Below are 22,119 nucleotides of genomic sequence, written 5' to 3'. Positions count from 1 at the left end.
CTGTACATGAAGATATTTAGAAAGTGATGTCCTCTCTTACAGATGATTGTGCTGTGCTCAGTCACTCAGTTGTGTCCAACTCTTTGTGACCCCCAAGGACTGTAGCCCATCAGGCTCCTCTGTCCATGGAATTCTCTAGGCAAGAACACTGGAGTGGGTTGCCACGCCCTCCTCCAGGTTTACAGATGACTAAATGTCTTTAATTCTTTGGTTCCAGGTCAAAATGGAGTGGACTCATTTGTCCCTATTTCCTACTAAGTACAGCCAAACCCTCTGGATATTACATATAAAATACACATAGGAGACTGAAAGGTTCAGAGAAGAAGGCAGACCAGCTGGGGACCGTGGGACCTGAGGAATAACATTGTGGTGAGTTCTCTGATGTGTTGCTGTGATAATAATAAGAAACCTTCATCTACTGTTCCTGCTTGGCCATATGGTCAGGCAGGAGAACAATGAAAACTTGACCTGTTAAAATGATGTCCATATGGGGCACAGCCCTATGGAAATTGATGGGTATATTAAAGTAGGGCACATTGATGCCCATCTGAACTCGCTTTCAATTTTGGAAGGTGATTGAAATCGACAAGCAGATAGGCCCATATGTTCACTTAAGGTGGCCACCTGGGTCTATAAAATAGGTGGACATTGGGGATCTACAGCAACGCAGAGATAGGCTGAATCTAGACATATTCCTCTTGGACCCTCTTAGGTACAAAATGCCAATAAGCGCTGTTCCGTCTGCCAGCAAAAGAGACAGAGACTGCAGATGGCTATGTGGCAGATTTCCCTGTGGGAAGGCCCTGAACATAGCTGGCAAGTCAGACTGAGGCTGGTAGCCCTGGGGAGCTACAAATACGTCCTGACAGGAATAGATACTGACCCTGGACTGGGATTTGCTTATCCAGTGTAAATGCAAATGCACATAGTGCTATAAAAGAGCTGGAACTGAAGATATGACACCAATTTGGACAGTTGATGGTTATTTCTTCAGACCAAGCAACATGCTTTACAGCCCATACTGTGCAACAATGGGCAGGAAACTATCCTTTTCAGAGTAGTAGTTTGATAGAGAATAGGAGTGGGCAATTAAAACATTGGTTGTCTAAAACAGGGGGAGATAGAATCATGACAGTCTGGGGTCTGGCTTACATGCCTTTCTGAGTGTGCTCACACTCAGTGAACATGAGTGGAGCTAAAAGAGTGTCCCCCATGGACAGACGTCTGTTTTTCTGGTGGATCTAGGGGACAGGGGAAGGATGCTGATATGACTATGCACTTCTTACTAAGGGAGGATGATGCTGGTAAATCATTATACTTTTTCTTTCCTTCTTCCTCACATCACCTCAACTTTTTTTTCCTACCTGATGCAGTGGTCACAGAACCACACCTGCACTTATAAGTGCTAGAAATAGGGATCATTTTTAAGCAAGAAACTATGCTTTTAAACATTCTGTCAGAATTCCTAAAGGCCTGATGGGGGTAGATTTACCTTCACTCCATCTGGCAAAATTGGAATTAACAGTGAATGTATCTGTATTTCCTGGTAGCAAAAATAGCCCACTAGCTTTGCACCTATTATCACCTCGCCCTATTTTAAGGAAGGTGGGCTGAGGGAAGGTATATGGTAGACTAGTATCGCTGTCTGCAATCTAGACCAGCACAGTGGCCAAACCTAATGTCCCTTCCAGAGGTGGAAAAATATGGGTATAAATGGAAAGAATGGGGGAGGGAAGTTGTGGGTAAAGGAATTAATAAATACGTAATATAATGAGGGAAATCCAGTATTATTTGTATTACCTCAAAAGAGGCTAGAGCAAGAGATGATATTGTCTCAGTTCAAATATAGCAGATGCTTGAAAGGGTGAAGCTATGTTTTCTGAGACTACTCCTGTTTTAGGAAACTGACAAAAGTCTCTAACGGAAAGCTGCAAATCTGAGGAGCCTCACTCTGGGAGACATTTCCATGATTATGGACTGTATAATAACTGAATGGGATTATAGCAATATTCCAAAATGTTTTGAACTTATTATCATTTTGCTGTAAAAAGACAAGGGCATGAGCTATGATATTGTGATTTATAATAAGAAACATACATTTTGTCTTTGTCTACTGTTCCTGGTACATAGCTCCTAAAACCCTTGTAATTTCCTGTATTAGAGCCATGTTGTTGTTCAGCCACTCAGTCATGTCTGACTCTTTGCAACCCCGTGGACTGCAGCATGCCAGGCTTCCCTGTCCTTCATCATCTCCTGGAACTTGCTCAAACTCATGTCCATTGACTAGTGATGCCATCCAACTATCTCATCCTCTCATTCCCTTCTTATTCTGCCTTCAATCTTTCCCAGCATCAGGGTCTTTTTCAATGAGTCAGTTCTTTGCATCAGGTGGCCAAAGCATTGGAGCTTCAGCTTCAGCATCAGTCCTTCCAATGAATATTCAGGATTGATTTCCTAAAGGATTGACTGGTCTGATCTTGCTGTCCAAGGGACTCTCAAGAGTCTTCTCCAACATCACAGTTCAAAAGCATCAATTCTTCGGTGCTCAGCCTTCTTTATGTTCCAACTCTCATATCTGGGAATCTTTTATTATAATATTTTGGTTTTTGTTTTTGATTCCTGAAATAGCTCCAGAACCACACAGGTGAAAGGAGCCTGCAGCTATTCCTACTGCTAAGTCGCTTCAGTCATGTCCGACTCTTTGCGACCCTATAGACGGCAGCCCACCAGGCTCTGCCGTCCCTAGGATTCTCCAGGCAAGAATACTGGAGTGGGTTGCCATTTCCTTCTCCAGTGCATAAAAGGGAAAAGTACAAGTGAAGTCGCTCAGTCGTGTCTGACTCTTAGCGACCCCATGGACTGTAGCCTACCAGGCTCCTCCATTCATGGGGTTTTCCAGGCAAGAGTACTGGAGTGGGGTGCCATTGCCTTCTCAGCTATTCCTAACAAGCCTTTCAACCACACCTGAGTTTATCTTAACAAGATGACTTTTGCAAAGTCCCTGAGAATGGGGACTGGTTGCCAGGAAAATCAACCATGATCAGAAGGTTGGAACTTCCAGTAGCATTACCTTACTTCCTGGTATGATTATATATCCATGGAGCCCTGGAGACAGAGTGAGACTTAGCTGTCCGTGCTTTACCATTAAAAAGTCATGTCACTTGGAATAAGGCATTTAAATTCTCTGGAGTTCTTTGTGTTCATTCACAAAATAAAGGCTTTGGACTATGTTATTTCTAAAGTCAATGTCTATTTACCTCTCAAACACTCTAGGATCACATTGCCTTCTACCTCCTGCTACATCTACTTTTGGTGGCTTCTTTTCCTCTTTACATTTACTAAATGAAAGTATTAAAGCCTCACTTAGATTTCTTTACTTTCTCTACTCTCTTTCCTTAGTCAATGGTATATGCTTTTGGTTTTAACTAGCAAATCTCTTTAAATTACTTCCAAATCTAAACAAATGTAAATTAAATGTCCATATCTAAAGTTAGTCCTGTGTTTTCAATTGCCTATTTGCCATCTCCAATCAGATGATCCACTATTATATAAAACTTAGTGTGTCCAACACTAATCATCTTATTCCTGAAACTACTTTTCTTCCTATAATATATCTGTTATGATATGTCTTACTGGCATAGACTTAAGCCTTATAGACCTCTTTTATTCTTTCCTTTCCTCATCTTTCAAATTTAATTGGTTGCCAAGTTCTGTCAATTCTTCCTAGTATTTCTACCTTTCAACTCTCCATTTTTAATAATATTTCCCCTTGGTTCATTTCAGTTTCTCAGTACCTCATATCTAGACTAAGCTAATAGTCTCCTATTGGTTTTTTTTGTCTGTTGCTCTAAACACTGCTGTTAAATTTCCTAATATATAATTTTGAATTATGTTATTCCCCTACTCAAAAACTTCAATGCCTTCCCATTACCTCTCAGTTAAAGTCTAGGTTATTCAGACTAATCTTCACGTCTCATTATTAATTCATATATTCTACCTCATCCTACAAAAAATTTGTGGCAGCTTACAGGAGGAACGTATAATCAAATAGTAAAATTTAAATAATAGTGGAGATTGAGAATGATGTAAGTTAGAAGAGATCAAATGTTGGGATAGGGCGAGAGACCATAAGTCCTACAGGGTTTCTGTTATTGAATCACAAATTTGGCTCTGAGCTTTAAGGTAGTCAAAGTGAAAAGGAAGATAGTTAAATAATACTCATTGTCCACGAGGCGAGCATAACTTTTCTTCAGGGGGAAATGTTTTTCCTACACTTACTTCAAAAAGCACTTTCCGAGGTGGCCCTTCAATTGAGGGCACAGAGAGATAGGAAGGATAATATTCTCAACAACACTCTGGTGCACATGCAGTACTAGTTTCATACGCCTGTTTTAAAAAAAACCCTCAGTGAAAACTAACACCTAAACAAAACCCAGTATGCAACATTCTAGAGAACTATTCATGTTTGGGGGAGAATATTTTTGATTCTTCATTCTGAGGAGAGTCCTGAAAAAAGCAGGGTTAGAATTAGTAATCTTATCAGAGTACCTCAAAGTCCCAAATAATCATAAACTATCTCTCAATTTTCTAGAAACTTGAAGAGTTTTATTGTCTGACAGGTGTTAGGCAATGTTACACAGGGAACTTTTTATTCTCCACACATTTGTTGTGCATTTATCCTATTACACGGAAATCAGGAGCCTTGAATGAACCTGCTTGTTACCAAATTCAAGTTTCCAAATATTACTTTCATAGTCAATCCTATGTTCTGTGTTATTTTTTAACACAGTACAAAAAGTTATTTTTTACTAGTACAGTTTACTAGTAATGTTGACATGCCATTCGTTGGTTCAAATATGTTTTTCTTAAATCTTAACTGTATTTTTCCAGGTAACAGGAAGCAGTTTTTAGGCCCAAGAAGATGGTAGGGCTAAAGGGCAGTTTTTTCTATCCTGACTCATAAAACTGTGCTCTTTATTTGTTAGGCATTGAATTCAGTGGGTGTAAATGTAAGCAGTATCTTCCCTTCTGTGCCACCTCATTTAGACAATTAAAAACTGGCCAAAGGAGAAAAAATTGGGGATCCAGATTTTAATAAGCATAGTAAGTTTGAGTTACATACTAGTGATAAAGCAACATTCAAAATGACTATGACCTATGGATATATATTAATATGCAGTTTGGACCAAATGCTATGAGTCAACAAAAAACTTACAATTGAGATTCCATCCAAAGCTTTCAGTTCTGGAAGATGAAATATTACAAACAACCGGTAGTTTTCTTGATTCCATACAATAATGTTTCCATACATGTCTAGAATAACCAGGTTGCATAAACCCTGCATAATAAAAATACATACATTTAATGTGATATACATATATACTCACTCTAACCAGTTTTTTCCCCTTAACAGTTTAATCATGCTTGAATTTTAATATTTGAATTACTCTATCATTCCATAGTGATTTGAGATCTTTGGAGTGTACTATTTATAGTACACTTTCAGACTATTAAGGTATAATTTTGTGTAGTATTTCAGTGGTCTATATTATATGCTCAGAATCACTTTTTGGATACTGGTGCTAAATGTATTACCCATGATAAAAACTTGTAAAGGACTTAGCAAAGTTTAAAACATATGCTATGTTTATGGAATAACAGTCTATTAAATAGTATGTGGCTATTATGTAGTATACAAATATGGGCTTCCCAGGTGGCTCAGTGGTAAAAGAATCGACCTGCCAATGCAGGAGGCACAGGAGATGCCGGTTTGATCCCTGAGTGGGAAAGATCCCGCGGAGGAGGAAATGGCAACCCACTCTGGTATTCTTGCCTAGGAAATCCCATGGACAGAGGAGTTTGGTGTGCTACAGTCCATGGGGTCGCAAAGAATTGGACATGACTGAGCCCACACGTAAGCACATATACAAATATAAGTGAAATGAAGCAATGAAAAACACAGTCTTCTGATGAGGGATAAAACTGAAGTGCTTCTGCCTGGTATGGGAGTAGCAGACTTCAATGTGCTTCCTTATTAGATAAGATATTTTGATGTGTCTTTGTTGTGAAGGAAGGGCCCTGACATGAGGGGATAAAACTACTTACTCTGCATCTATAATGTAAAATGTGTATCATGTAGCTATTATTGATTAGGTTGGCTCTACAGCTCTAGAAGTAGTTGTATTGGGGGAATATGATGAGGATAAGTTTGCAAGCAAGAAAAGATAGGAAATGGATATAAGTTTTTGGTAGGAGATAAAGCCCTAGCAATGTGGTATCAGCAAAAGGAGAGAGGCCATTGGGAGTTTCAGTGGTAGGAAATGACCTTTGAACTTTAGAAACTATGAAGTCCCACATTACATTTGAAGTAAATCTCTATTCTTTGTTGTAGTAAACTTCCATTTTATTAAAACCTCCAGTAAAACCTGTTATACAGTAGCCTCAATTTAAGAGTTTTACTGGGGAGAATTAAAGACAGCAAAACTGGGCAAAGCTGACCAGAGAGGGTAGAAGCTATCAGTATGAACCAGAAAGTAGAGAAAGATAATCAAGAACTGCTCTGAGAACAGGAATTGTTAATGAATCTTATCCCCCAATCAGGTTAGGCAATCCTTGGAAATACTTAAGGAAGGCACAGTTAGAAGGGATGGGAATCAGGTTATTTTATTTGCGGACTAAAATATATTTCTGTGAAGCTATCAACTTGGGGACACTATGGTTACACACTCACATGTTTGTATGTGTACATAAACTGAATGCAGATACATTTTAACAAACCTTGTTTTTCCAGATTTTTATTTTCTTCTTCACATTTTTCTATATTTTCCAAATTCTATATAGTGAGCATGTATTACTTTCATAGTATAAATAAATAAAATATTTAGAAAAATAAAAACATTAGTACCCCCAGATAATCACCTTTAAATTGTAGATCTCCTGATTGAGAGCAATATAGTTATTGCTTACGTATAATTCAATTAGTGTAAAAGCTTTTTGTAAACCACTCAGTGAAGTGATTCTGTTGTTCTCAAGAGAAAGGCAATGCAGATGAAGCATGTTATCAAAAGTATGCTTTTCCAAACCAGTGAGGAGATTATTATTTATGCTGAGGTGGGTTAATTTAGTCAGCTTGGAAATGCCTAGAAAAATAAACAAATTCAAAAAAAGATTCAGACAGCACTGAAAGGTTAATTTAAAAAATAAGCTGCTGGTTGTTTTACTGTTTCTCTTTTTCTAAGTTCAAGTCACTTGACAGATTTTATAGTATTGATCATCATTGTTTTTCCTTTTGTTAAAGAAGAATATAATGTGCATTAAATCCCAACTAATATATTAAATTCTAATTTTGGACTTCTAAGTAGACTCATTTTTCTTAGATGTTAAGGGAAAGCACTGTGTAGGAATATTGAATTAAGCTTTCAAATAACCTTTTAATGATGTAATTAATTAAGGTTTTCATCATCACAATAATATAAAGCTCTACACAAGCTTAAAGTAATCACCAACCCATACTGTAAAACATTAAGGGTAAGAAACTAGAATACAATGCTCTGTAAGTAAGTATTCCTTACTGTGGCATCATTTGTAGTAAAAAAGAACTTTAATTCTACTTTTTATGCTTAGAAGTACTTTAAGACAGAAATGCTACCTCTCACTACAATCTAATCCCTATGTATTAATACAATATGTACTGTAGACACTTTGTGGATAGGATGATGCAGTTAAAAGACAAGAACTCTGGAGTCAGAGTTGATTTCAAATGAGGACCATAGGTAAATTATGTAGAATTATGCAAACTCTGAGCCTAATTTTCCTCATCCATGAAATGAATATACCGAAATCTACTTCTAAGGGCTATGGAATTAAATAGAGTGATATTTGAAAAGTATCAGTTATAGCTATTGGCAAATAAATAATGAGTACTCAATAAATTTTATTCATGTTCCCCTCTCACATCAGCCTTTATCATGAGACTATGAAATGCTGAAAGTAAATCAGTCTGGGGCCAGTTAGGATGTACTATCAAAGCAAAAATCCTCAAATTGGATATTAGACCTATCTGTGTTTGGAAAAAAAAAAAGATAAATATCTGTTAAAGTTTAGTGGGGTAGCTATCTTTGAAAAGTGGATATAGGGAAAAGACAGGTTGAAGGATTCTTCCTTTCAATCAGCATATACAGGGGAATAAAAAGGAAATGGGTTCTCAATTGCATATACAAAGCAAAATTCGCACCCTATTGTATAGGAATGGAAGGTTAGTAATGGTTCTAAACACAGATGCCTGAGCCACACTTCTCTACCCTCTTACTCAGCTGAAATCTATAGAAGAGAGGCCTGTGAATCTGTACATATATTTGATTAGTATCCTATGTGATTCCTATGATCAAGCACTTTTTTATAAACTATTGTTAATCACCATTAAAATAAAGTATAACGAATGTTAAACATTCTATTTTTAAAGATAATTAACACTTGATTTGCATATGTAATTTTTTAAAGTAAAAATTTCTATTTTATGAAAAAGGTAGTATATACACATGCTAAAAACAATTCAAAAGCAAATAAATTAAGTCTCTTTCCCAGGCTTTGGTTTTCAATTTTTACCTTCTCTCCTTGACAATGACAACCCTGTTACCAAAATGCACATACAGAAATATTCTACACCTAGATAAGTATGCTGATGTGTGTGTGTGTATGGGTACTTACACACACACATTCATTTATTAATATATATGCAATGGTATAGATCTTGACTACTGCCTAGATTGTTACATGCTAGGTTTGCTAATAGATGGTAAACACTAGTTGAGAGATGGGAGGGAAGGCAGAGGAAATGAAAGTCAGCTAGTTTGGCTCATTATATATAGTAACCAACCACAGATACCACTAAGAGGTGTTTAGAATACTCTGGGCTTAACAGGTGGCACTAGTGGTAAAGAACCTGCCTGCCAATGCAGGAGACGTAAGAGATATGGGTTCTAACCCAGGGGATTCAGGAGAATCCCCTGGAGGAGGGAAGGCATGACAACCCACTCTGGTATTCTTGCCTGGAGAATCCCATGGACAGAGGAGCCTGTCTGGCTAGGGTCACAAAAAGTTGGACACGGCTGAAGCGACTTAGAATATTCTACTCCAAACCTTCTTGGGACTTCTTGGAAGATCTTCCTCTTCAGAAATTCCTTCATCAGTGTTACTCACTTTTTACTCTTCTTAATTAGACATTCATATTTTAAGACTCTAGGATTATCTAACATCTTACCTTCTATCTTTGAGATGCAGTTTCCATCTAATGTGAGCTCTTCCAAGTTAACACAAGATTCCAAGCCTTCCATTTTAGTGAGATTATTGTTGCTGAATGAAGCCCATTTCAAATTTTCCAATTTTTCTAAATTTGTGATTTCAAAAAGATGTTGCCCATCTAAATTTAAGGCAGTTATCTGTAGAATGATTCACTTTATATGTTATTTCTGAATCATATCAAAATTCAATGTTATAAGATAAAAAGGCTAATGAAATAATTCAAATGTGGTAACATCAAAAAAAATTCCTTTAGGAACTAAAGACATAGCAAAGCTCTTAATTTACAGAAAAGTAAAATTTTTGATTATTTTTTGAGATTATAACTCAAAGAGGGACTTATATGGTTTTGTAGAAACTGAGCTGTGCCAGTCAGCTTCCCAATAGTGAAGGACTTGTCTCAGCTGCTTGGAGTGCTATTGGCAGAAAGTCTTCAACTGTCAGTCCCTTCAGGGAAAGCATCAGCTGCAGAGAGCTGCCTTGCTCAAGGTCATGCCCCTTCCCAGGTTGGCGCCTACGCAATGATGAAGGGAAAGAAAGGCCTGGCCTTCTCAGCCCAACTTAGGACAGATTTAAAGGGCCACTGTAATTCCAGAACTGCCCATGGGGTCAGCTAAGACTATAACTGAGCCAGCATCACAGCTAAATATCTTTGTATCCTGTAGTGAAAACAATGGCATTAATATCTTCCATTTTCAAGGGTGAGATTCTCTTAACTCAGTTTCTACCTTTGGCAAGAGGTTTCATGCTGCTTTATGAAGCAAGAAGCTGAGGGTGCTCCATAACATTTTCCCTTAGCTTTGGTGAATTCTGACCAGTTCCCCTATTCCCTTGCCAGGATTCCTGATTCTTTTTACCTTACCATTGAAACTTTTGACTTGGTCTCTGACTCTGAGCTTTAAAGTCCTCTTGTTTATTTTGATATATTATCAGAATCTACCCATCGGTTTTGTAGTGTACCTTTATCCTAAATTCCTGTGCTAGAGGTCTCAGTTCAGTTCAGTCAATCAATCGTGTCCGACTTTTTGTGACCCCATGGACTGCAGCATGCCAGGCTTCCCTGTCCATCATCAACTCCCGGAGCTTGCTCTAACTCATGTCCATCGAGTTGGTGATGCCATCCAACCATCTCATCCTCTGTCATCCCCTTCTCCTCCTGCCTTCAATCTTTCCCAGCATCAGGGTCTTTTCTAACAAGTCAGTTCTTTGCATCAGGTGGCCAAAGTATTGGAGTTGCAGCTTTAGCATCAGTCCTTCCAATGAATATTCAGCATTGATTTCCTTTAGGACTCACTGGTTGGATCTCCTTGCAGTCCAAGGGACTCTCAAGAATCTTCTCCAACACCACACTTCAAAAACATCAATTCTTTGGTGCTCAGTTTTCTTTATAGTCCAACTCTCACATGCATATATGACTACTGGAAAAACCATAGTTTGACTAGTTGGACCTTTGTTGGCAAAGTGATTTCTCTGCTTTTTAATATGCTTTCTAGGTTGGTCATAGCTTTTCTTCCAAGGAGCAAGCGTCTTTTAATTTCATGGCTGCAGTCACCATCTGCAGTGATTTTGGAGCCCAAGAAAATAAAGTCTGTCACTGTTTCCATTGTTTCCCCATTTATTTGCCATGAAGTGATGGGACTGGATGCAATGATCTTAGTTTTTTGAATGTTGAGTTTTAGGTCAGCTTTTTCACTCCCCTCTTTCACTTTCATCAAGAGGCTCTTTAGTTCCTCTTTGCTTTCTGCCATAAGGGTGGTGTCATCTACATATCTGAGGTTATTGATATTTCTCCTGGCAATCTTGATTCCAACTTGTTCTTCATTCAGCCTGGCATTTCACATGATGCACTCTGCATACACGTTAAATAAGCAGGGTGACAATATACAGCCTTGACATACTCCTTTCCCAATTTGGAATCAGTTGGTTGTTCCATATCCAGTTCTAATTGTTGCTTCTTGACCTACATACAGATTTCTCAGGAAGCAGGTCAGGTGGTCTGGTATTCCCATCTCTTTAAGAATTCTCCACAGTTTGTTGTGGTCCACACAGTCAAAGGCTTTGGTGTAGTCAATAAAGCAAAAGTAGATGTTTTTCTTGAATTCTCTAGCTTTTTCTATGATCAAATGGATGTTGGCAATTTGATCTCTGGTTCCTCCGCCTTTTCTAAATCCAGCTTGAACATCTGCAACATTGAGGTCTAGCCCCGATGTCTAGCCCTGTGACATAGCTAGTCACAACTTGAACTTCTCTTTCAATTTTAATTTGTCTCTCCCAGTTTTCTGCCTATTACCTATCTGTAGCCTCTTTATGATATAAAGGACAAAGCTGACTAAAATCAACTGAACTTAAGTTTTTACATTAAGTTTAACAGAATTGCTTTTACCTTCAAGTACCAATTTCCACTCATATGTGAATGTGGTCCTAACTTTGAAGTCTGTGTCAGAATTTTGGCAGAAGGCCATATGCTGAGAATTCGTGGTCTCTCTTCTTTAGTACTACAATGCTGTAAGAGAGACAACTAATAAAACAAAAAAACACATGATGAATAAGGAAATAGCATGGAAAGGTCCATTTATATATAGTTAAAAGAACTGTCTCTTAGATGGCTGGCCCAATGAATAATTTTAAAATATGACATTTTCTATGTCTTAAAGTGTTTTCAGTAACTTGATATACTTTAAATCATATATCTCACTCATTTTTTGTTTTATCAGTCATTTAACCATAATAAAATAATATTTATAAAACTGTGAAAGGATTCTTATAATACAAACACCATGTAATTCATCCATGAAACCAGTTTAAGAGCTAGAATATTCCTACTACCCTAGAAGCTCCCTGTGTGTCCCATCCTAATCTTTTTTCTCTGCTGCTCAGAAGACATCACTCATCTCAAGTGAATCAATCAATCCTCTTAAGAAGCAATCAAATAATCTCACAATTTGTATCTACCATTACTTGTTTTCTTTATAGACTTATGTTTATATCCATAAATAAAATATTAGTTAGTCTTACACATATTTGAACTTTGCAAAAGTTGAATAATGTTTGTATTCTTCTGTAACTTGATTTTTTGCTCAATATTGTATCTATGAGATTCATCTACACTTCTGCCTGTAGCTGTAGTTTATTAATATGTCATTGTTATATAGTATTTCCTTATCAAAGTCAATGAGCTGATTTCAGGAGTTTTTGCTATTATAAACATTGCTGTTATGAATATTCTTGAGCATGACTCTTGGTACACATATGCAAGAGTTTCTTTGGAGTATATAACTGGTTGGGTTTCAGGTATGTATATATTCAGCTTTACTAGATAGGGTCAATTTGTTTTCCAGAGTGGTTACACCAATTGTAATAACTTTTACTTCAAATCTTTGCTAAAACTTGGTATTGTCAAGAGGTTTTTTTTCCCCCCAATAGTGGCCATAAATTGGTAGATCATTAAAGTTTTAATGTTTATTTTTTTGAGTATTAATGTGGTAGAGCATCTTTTCCTAAGTTGTTTGGCTATTCTGATTTCCTCTCCAGTGAAGTGTCTGTTTAAATCTTTTGCTCATTTTTCTGTTTGATTGGTTGTCTTTTCCCTAATATATTTTGGATATATAAAGAATTTTGTCTAATTTTATCAATTAGATATGTTGCAAATTTCTTTTCCTAGTATATAGCTTGTCTTTTGACTTTCTACCCTTTGAGGATTAGATGTATTAATTTTAAGATAGACAAATCCAATCTTTTATAGTTTATGCTCTTTATGTCTTACATAATAAATTCTTCTCTAATTCAAGGTTATAATGATAATTTCTGACCTTTTCTTCTAAAATATGTTGGTTTTGCTTTTTCATTGAAACCTTAATGCACTTATCCCAGTACCTTTTATTGACTAGACTCCCTAATCTATACAGTCAGCTCTGTGATTTATCACTTTTCCATGTATGTGTGGGTCTACACTGGGTCTTTATATTATGTTGTGTTGTTCTATTTGTCTAATTCTGCCAAATCCACACTATCTTACAGGATTTTAGCAAGTTTTGATTTCTGGTAGGATAAATCCCCAAGTCTTCTTTAGGAGTCAATGATATTTTGATCAACAAAAAAGTTTCTTTCCTTCACTTTAAACAGATCCAAAATTAAACATTACATTAAGGAATTAACATTCAAATATTCTACAGAAAGTAAATACCTAGATAACTAGAGTGGAGATATTAAGGATATTGAAGCAACTTTAGCTAAAGTAGCATTCTTAATCTGGATAATACAGGTATTTTCCCTTCCCCAAGTTAACAGGTTTTGTTTTTTTCAGCCAGACACATATAATATCAATACTAGGTAAATAAGTCACTAAATGCTTTCCTCTCTAGGCTTACCTTATCCACAGAAAGTTGTTTATTTTCATGTAGGCTCTAGAAAGGACTCTGGTGAGTTCAGGTTGACTAGGAAAAAAACAGTTACCCTAGAGGTATTTTTAGGGTAGTATCCAGGGATGAGAATCCATACAACCACTTGGTATTTAAATAGGATACATTTAAGCAGAAAAAAATTTTTCAAGTGATATGATTGTTATAGATGAACTTTTTTATTAGCATGCTAAGAGAGAATACAAAATCTCAATAACGAAATAAGAGTATGGGAAATATTATTTGTATATTCTAAATAGAACAAGAAATATTAAACAATAAAAGCCAACCTGAGTAATCTTTGTTCCAGAAATAAATTTCATAGCTGCTGTTGCTTCTTCTTCAGAAATGAGGACTCCATCTAAATGAGTAAGAGTCTTTAATCTGCCAATAACACTCAGCCTTAATGTGGCTGGCTTGGGAAAAATAACAAAAGTTAATTTTTACAAAATATTACATAATGTTATGACATGGAAAGGAGTTTTTCTTCATTCCTTCCCACATAATTCAAATTATGCACCTCCTACTTTATTCTATATGTCTAAAAATAAAGGCTTAACTTAATTCTTTAAATAACAGTTGATATTAAATTATATTTAAGAATTAATCTGTTTTGTTTGAAGCTGGATACTTCTACTGTTGTGAAGGGAGGAAATCCCACACTAGCTGTTGAAAAGTGACAGTGATGAAAAGTGTTCAAAGAACAATTGCAGTGTCTCCTGTTTATCTAGATCAGCAGTTAGCTACTCAGCCAATTGGGTGAGCCAGTACAGATCTTCAGCTCTTGACATTTAATTTGGCAGCAGGGCTATAGCTCTACTATGATCATTCAGGAAGTCTGATTTGGCAAAAGAAAAATATGCTTCAATTTTATGGAGTGAAAAAGGAGACATACAACAATATAAACATAGTAATATGGCCAATGTAATAGAAACAATCATGCTTTAGTCCCTTTTTAAAATGTTGAACATGGTCTATATACATTTTTGAAAAGCAAGAAAACATGTATTCTTGAAATTATAAACTGGGGGCTTATTTTAAATACTTGGAGATACTCTTCAATATAATCATTGAATATTGAAATTTCTTAGCATGAATCTACATATGTTTGTGATGAGAAAAAAACAGTGCTCAAATTTCCTTTTATAACAGAACATAAATAAGACTTTATAATTTAGGTTTATCGGAGAATGTGACAAATTTGCTCCCCCTTTAACAGTATGTTTCTCTCACAGTATAGTATTCTATTATTCTTGGTTCGTATGCCTCACTACAGTAGGATTCTAGCACACTGAGCTATATATACTGCATTATAAAATTTCTCTAAAGGTTTTCAAATGGCAATGACATCTAATACTCTTAACACCACAATACTCTCAAACTATTAGAGGCTGCAAAAAAATCTGATGTGAAATTAAAGACTTTTCTATATTAACATTTGATACACTTGATTAATACATTATATTCAACTTAGGAAAGACTTCAAGGAATTCTACTGAGACAAAGACAGTTTGCTTGTTTCTGGGTATTATTAAATAATAGTGAGAAAACAGCTTGGAAATAAAAATGATTGTTTGCTTTTTTATAAACATGTCTGTTACATACCTTTTGCCATGGATTATGTCGAATATCAAGAGTGAGAAGGCTTGTGGTATGTTTGCATAACATATTTATTTCATCACCAGATTTTTTCAATTGATTCCAGCTCAAGTCTAAATGCTTAAGTTTCATCAGACCTCTAAATCCTTCAAGGGTTATCACATGATTATGACTTGCATCCAAATATTCAAGGTTATACTGCAACACATACAAATAGAAGTGATGCTAGAAGGATCATGGTTTGTATTTACACAGTTCTTTTTTTCTCTCTCTGATTCTCTAAGTACTTTACATGCTTTTTGGTAATCCTTACAGAAAACCTAAACAGTAGCCTATACTGCACTAATGGCATCAAAATACCTATTTTCCTATTAATAAAGAGCTACAGATATTTTATTTTAGTAATTTTCTCTTCTCTCTTCACCCTTGAAACATAGAGTGGCAGTATTTGTTTTTACAGATGAGACAGCAAAGAGAAACTAACAAGAAAATTTGTCCCCAACGAAGAATTACACTTCTTATATCTAGGCTTCTGGTTTAAACTCATCCTAGTTTAAAAAGGTTCATCTTCAGAGGCAGAAACAAAACCTGTTACATTCTATAATTTCCTTTTTTAAAAGGACAGGATTTTTCAATAATAATTTTTTAAAAATATTAAAGTAACACATTCTTGTTGGAGGTCTGGGAAATACAGTAAATAAAAAAATAGAAACCATATATAATTCTGTTGCTCAGAAAGAACCACTGAAAACATTTTTTATTATATGCTCATATATTTTTCTTAAATAAAACAAATTTATTACTCTATTATATAGAGTTTTGTTCCCTTCTAACATGTTCACACATTATTAAATATTATTCAAAATGATTTTTCATGATTGCATAGTATTCTAATATGTAAATTATTAGAATTTTAAAAACATTTTGCTATGGACATTTATGTGACTTCTAATTGTTGGCAACACTGCAACAAATGTCCATATTCATAATACTTTAACTGAGACTCCAATATTTTCTCAGGAAAGGTTTTTAGAAATAAGATTAATGGTTTTTATGGATTTCTATATTGTTAAGACTTGATAAATATTGCCAAATAGTTTTAAGGAAGTTTGTATCAGTTTTTTCTTCCAACAATAGGATTTGAGAATGCTCATCCCTTAAATATCCACCAACCTACCTGCCTTATTTTAATTTACATTATTACCAGTGAAGTTGCACGCCTTTTCCATGTTTGAGATCCCATGGACTGTAGCCCAACAGGCTCCTCTGTCCATGGGATTTCCCAGGCAAGAATACTGGAGTGGGTGCCATTTCCTTCTCCAGGGGATCTTCCTGACCCAGGGATTGAACCTGGGTCTCCCGCATTACAGGCAGATTCTTTACTGTATGAGCCACCAGGGAAGCCTGTATCTATACTAGCTATTTTTTTTGCTTGTTGTGTTTCTTATCTTTGGCTATTTATATATTTAGATCTTTATTTTACTTAACTTGTAAGAAATCTTTAAAACAATTTGCTACTTCTATTCAGTGCAAACAAAATTTTCTTTTAAGTGTATACGAACTCAGACCCAGAACCAGAAAGTGATAAAGAAAACATGAAGAAAATATTTTGCAACATATTTATTAAAATAAAAATAATACTACTATAAATTAAAAATAAACTTGATTTCTTTATAACTTAAACAATTATTTGAATTCACCACAGAATTAGTTACTGCTGTATAATGCATAGTTCATATTGTTGTAATAGCACCTATTACACTGACTCAGGTTTCAAGAGTTGAGTGTTCAGATCATTAAAATCTAACAAGTTTCTGGAAATTAAATAGTGTTACTGACTTTCATTATAAGTGAGCATAGTAAAAAATATCCTATAATTTACTATCATTATAATTTCTTGAACAAAAGGATATTTGGCAGTAGAAAGTATTAAGGATATAATCTTAGAACAGTCTTTTAAAATTAAATAAATTAGATTTATAAAAATTTACTACGTGGTCCATCTTTTGCCATTTTTCATCAAGGTTAAAAACTTGTCCCAAATTCTGACACTTGCATGCTGATTAGCATTTGGGAACAATTAATTCAAAGATAGCTGTCTTCTTTCCTTGAAAACAGGGGTAGGATCTTCACTTTTTTATATTCCCAGAATATAAAAGAGACTCCATATACTCCATGAATATTCAAGGAATAATATTTTCAGTTTTGCAGGAGAATTTGGCATTTTAGTATTTCTTGTGTTTTGGTTTAAATCTTTTGTAAGTTATGGTACAATTCAGCCCAAATTACAAAGATTAAAACTGACAAGACCTCTTTAAAATATTTTAGGGATAATAGTTCAATCTCTAAATGTAGATTAGCTGTCTTGAGGCATTAGAAATATTTTAACACTAAATTTTTCATTGGAAAAGGTAAGACAGAAGTATTATTTCTATAATCTATAAAGTTGCAAATAGCCATACATATTTGTCTTTCCTTGGCCAACTCTGACTATGGTATAGTTATTTTCAGAGAAAAAAAAATCTGTTCCTATTTCTTTGGCTTTGATATCCTCCTTTGCTGATAGTTCAGGTGAATTAATGACAGACATACAGGTTTGACATTTCAGTTTTACCTTATGTGGATGTCTTGCTTAGATTTTTAAAAAATCTATAAAAAACTATATAATGTATCTCCACCATTTATGAAGCCCAGGTCTTTCATTATATAAACAGTCATAGATTGGGAATTCTGATTCACAAGGCAAAGACAGGGTAATGAACATATAGTAACCATCCATTTACTTTCTGCAACCTAGTAGAACCTAATGCCTAGCAAACAATAAGGAGAAGGCAATGGCACCCCACTCCAGTACTCTTGCCTGGAAAATCCTATGGATGGAGGAGCTTGGTAGGGTGCAGTCCATGGGGTCACTAACAGTCGGACATGACTGAGCAACTTCACTTTCACTTTTCCCTTTCATGCACTGGAGAAGGAAATGGCAACCCACTCCAGTATTCTTGCCTGGAGAATCCCAGGGACGGCGGAGCCTGGTGGGTTACCGTCTATGGGGTCGGACAGAGTCGGACATGACTGAGGCGACTTTGCAGCAGCAAACAATAAAGTATAGAAACTCTCCACGTTAGAGACACAGTTAAGAAAATGGTTGTAAAAATGAGATAAGTAAAAGTGAAAAGTAAAAGTGAAAGTCGCTCAGTCATGTCCAACTCTTTGCGACCCCATGGACTGTAGTCTTCCAGGCTCCTCTGTTCATGGAATTCTCCAGGCTTGAATACTGGAATGGATAGCCATTTTCTTCTCCAGGGAATCTTCCCAACCCAGAGATTGAACCCAGGTTTCCTGCATTGCAGGCAGATTCTCTACCGTCTGAGCCCCTGGTGGCTCAGCTGGTAAAAAATGAGATAAACTAAAGGCAAACATAAAAATTTAGAAGACAATAGAAGTAAGAGGTGAGTGACTAAATTAGGGCATAGCCTTTTGTGATACAGATATAAATATAATTAATATTAAACACACATACAAAGTTGATTATTGGAAAATATGTAGGCGGAGGCAGCATAGGTATTCAATCCCTCTGAATCCCCACATAAAAAGAAAGTAAAAATAAGACCAAAATTCCATGGACAACATTTATAATAAAGCTACATAACAAGGTAGCCCCATAAGTCCCAAAAGAAGTTGGTGGGGATAAACCACCAACAACCACGAGACTACATGGTGTCCATGTCTATGTGAGAGGAAGAAGGAAGAGTCAGGGCAGCATCTGACAGACCTGAGAATAAGAGAGCCCCAAAATAGCCAACCAATATTCAGTGGACTGTCTGAAGGCACACTGAGTGCAGTTGAAAGTGGGAGTTTTGCCTTCTCTGATACCAGATGAGTGCATGAGACCCAGAGTAAAAAGGTCTGAAGGGGCTGGACCAGTCTATCACCTATGAATTTTCAAACTGCCCCACCAGGCTCTGGTAAGAACTGAATCCTTCTTGGAGAAGAAACTGCTGGGCTAAGTCAAAATTAAACAGGATAAGGACAAAGGAGGCAAATAAAAAAGAAAGTTCAGACTGAAGTGGAAGAAGGAAATAGAGTAAGGAAATCTCAGAAAATAAGTGCTACAACTGTTAACAGTACATATAAACAGCAGAAGAGGGAGAGCTGTGAAATTACAAAAGCTTCCCCAACACTCACTTTCATTTTAAAAGTTAAGAAGAAGTAATTTCACTGAAAAATGAGCAGCAGAAAAGTATTGAGGTAAAATCCCAGACAAAGCTAAACAAACTAAGCACGCATGAAAGAGAGAGAGAAATATTGCTGTGAACAATAAAAGTATACCAGAAAGACATGCCCAAGAAACATATCATAACCATAAGCCTATTATTTCAAAACAAGCAAAAAGATGTTAAGAATGATACGATACAAAATAACAACAGAAATCTGGATTAGAAAAACTCAGAAGTGAAGTGAAAGAACCCAGAAAAGAATCTAAAATAAAATAATAAAATAATTTCAGAAATGAATACTAAACTAGTCAAAGACAAAAGAAGTAAACAACAGACAACATCTTAAGAGAAACAGAAAATGCAAAAGACAGAAATGTTAAAAAATCAAATCAATTAAAAAATCTAAATGGAGATATAAAAAGGACTCAAGAGAAAGTGACAAATAGTGAAGAAAAGATTCAACATATGGATAATGCGAGTTCCTAAAGAAGAAAACCAAAGCAAGGAAACAAAAATTTCTAAAAACTTTCAGTTCAAGAAAAAATGATTTTAATATTTATTTTGGAAGAGCATACTGTGAATCTGAAATCTTGACCCAGAACAACCAATGCCAAGATATACTCTTATAATAAAATTACTAGATTTTAATGAAAACTAAAAAACTTCCTTTGGATATCTAGAAGAAAAAAGCCTGTGACTTGTAAGAGAAAAAATTATACATTCTCATCAGACTTTTCACTTTATGCCACAAGAAAATTAAATAACATTTAAGATTCCCAAGAAACAAAATTGTGAGCCAAGGATTTTATACCTAACAAAACTGCCTTTCAGGTATAAAGGACATAGATAAACTATTATCAACATGTAGTAACTTAAGGGATATTGTTCCTATAAGCCCTTCTATAACAGAATATTTTTCTGACAACTAAGATGTTTGATACAAATCTAAGGACTGGTGATGAAAATTGAATATACAATTACCAATGAACTGAAAGTTAGAATGTACAGAGTGTTAGGGCTACATGCTCAAAGTAGATATAGTATGATAATTTTAACTTTTTTAAAATAGGGAAGATTGGAAAGAGCATACACAAAATTTTTAAAAAATAGTTATGGTAACATGCTGATGAGGTATTAGCGCTATCATTCCCAGACTGTTGTGTGTGTAACAGGGGATAAAACAAATAAATGATTATTAAATATCCTAATTCTATCACCTTGTAACCTTGAAAATCAGGATTACTGGTGTTGAAAAAAAGATATAGATGTATGTAACAGAGAAAACTCAATATCCCCAAAAAATAAGATCATGGCATCCAGTCCCATCACTTCATGGCAAGTAGATGGGGAAAAAATGGAAACAGTGGCAGATTTTATTTTCTTAGGCTCCAAAATCACTGTGGACAGTGACTGCAGTCAGAAATTAAATGACACTTGCTACTTGGAAGAGAAGCTATGACAAATTTAGACACCATATTAAAAAGCAGAAACATCACTTTGCTGACAAAGCTCCATATAGTCAAAGCTATGGTTTTTCCAGTAGTCATGTAACAGATGTGAGAGTTGGACCATAAAGAAGGTTGAGCATCAAAGAATTGATGCTTTCGAACTGTGGTGCTGGAGAAGACTCTTGAGAGTTCCTGGACAGAAAGGAGATCAAACCAGTCAATTCTAAAGGAAATCAACTCTGAATATTCATTGGAAGGACTGATGCTGAAGCTAAAGTTCCAATACTCTGGCCACCTGATGGGAAGATCTGACTCTTTGGAAAAGATCCTGATGCTGGGAAGGATTGAGGGCAGGAGAAGAAGGGGATGGCAGAGGATAAGATGGTTGGGTGGCATCACCAACTCAATGGACATGAGTTTTAGCAAACTCTGGGAGATAGCAAAGGATGGGGAAGCCTGCTGTCCTGCAGTTCATGGGGTTGCAAAGAGTCCGACATGACTTAGCAACTGAACAAAACAACAACAGAGAAAAGGTTAAGCTAAATGATCTGCAGTCTTGAATTGGAAATATCAATATCAATTTATAAGGTTAGTTTTAGTTACACATATGCACATATACCAGGCCCCCTCCCACACACACCTCCCTCACAACAAGGCCTGTCCAATGGAAAGACTTATAAACAGTGACCAACCCAGGTTGTGGTCCTGAAATATCACTTCTCTAAAAGAAACCAGGGCTTCTTGAAGAAATAGTTGACTCCATGTCTGCAGTAGAAAAACAGACAAAATGTGTAAGGAAAATCTTTCATGCTAGGTGGCAAAGAAGCCATCACAGACTACTAGAGTCATGGCTAAAGGAGATAACTTTATGATGCTTCCACTGGCTAAGGATGAGAAAATCTGAGCTTCGTCATGATAATAATTGCAATAAATTGAATATCATCAAATATGTTTAAGTCCCTGTATTCCTAATATTAAAACAGAAAAAGAATTGCTCATCTTTGGGAAATCATAAGGAACTAATTCATTATCTTCAAAGTTGGTAAACAAAGGCAAAAAATCAAATATCTGTTCTGCATTTTCTATATAAATGGTTCTACTAGGTATCCAAATAATAGATAAGGGGAAATGTCTCTATGTAAAATATTCCAATTAATAAAT

General features: G+C 35.7%; 1 protein-coding gene and 1 long non-coding RNA gene across 11 annotated transcripts in view; one reads left to right on the top strand and one right to left on the bottom strand.

The window, feature by feature from the left end:
* The window catches only part of LOC145513418 (uncharacterized), a 58,539-nt gene extending 54,525 nt beyond the window's left edge, over nucleotides 1-4,014 (top strand). The window contains exons 3-4 of the long non-coding RNA XR_014059376.1: nucleotides 218-2,186; nucleotides 2,376-4,014. This is a non-coding gene — a long non-coding RNA (uncharacterized LOC145513418). The remainder of the gene's footprint in view (nucleotides 1-217; nucleotides 2,187-2,375) is intronic.
* The window catches only part of LRRC9 (leucine rich repeat containing 9), a 118,690-nt gene that overhangs the window by 38,636 nt on the left and 57,935 nt on the right, over nucleotides 1-22,119 (bottom strand). For 9 of the 10 annotated variants that reach the window (XM_081509713.1, XM_081509711.1, XM_081509714.1 and 6 more), the window contains 6 exons: nucleotides 15,300-15,491; nucleotides 13,985-14,110; nucleotides 11,681-11,815; nucleotides 9,260-9,437; nucleotides 6,919-7,139; nucleotides 5,216-5,338 (listed from right to left, as the gene is read on the bottom strand). In XM_081509713.1, the coding sequence (XP_081365839.1) occupies nucleotides 5,216-5,338; nucleotides 6,919-7,139; nucleotides 9,260-9,437; nucleotides 11,681-11,815; nucleotides 13,985-14,110; nucleotides 15,300-15,491 (975 nt within the window). The remainder of the gene's footprint in view (nucleotides 1-5,215; nucleotides 5,339-6,918; nucleotides 7,140-9,259; nucleotides 9,438-11,680; nucleotides 11,816-13,984; nucleotides 14,111-15,299; nucleotides 15,492-22,119) is intronic. The other variant, XM_081509712.1, reaches the window with a different exon arrangement.

The sequence above is a fragment of the Giraffa tippelskirchi genome, chromosome 7 (genome assembly GCF_054371585.1).
Source record: "Giraffa tippelskirchi isolate mGirTip1 chromosome 7, T2T-mGirTip1v1.2.pri, whole genome shotgun sequence".
NCBI classification, from domain to species: domain Eukaryota; kingdom Metazoa; phylum Chordata; class Mammalia; order Artiodactyla; family Giraffidae; genus Giraffa; species Giraffa tippelskirchi.
This window is presented reverse-complemented; position numbering and strand designations above follow the sequence as displayed.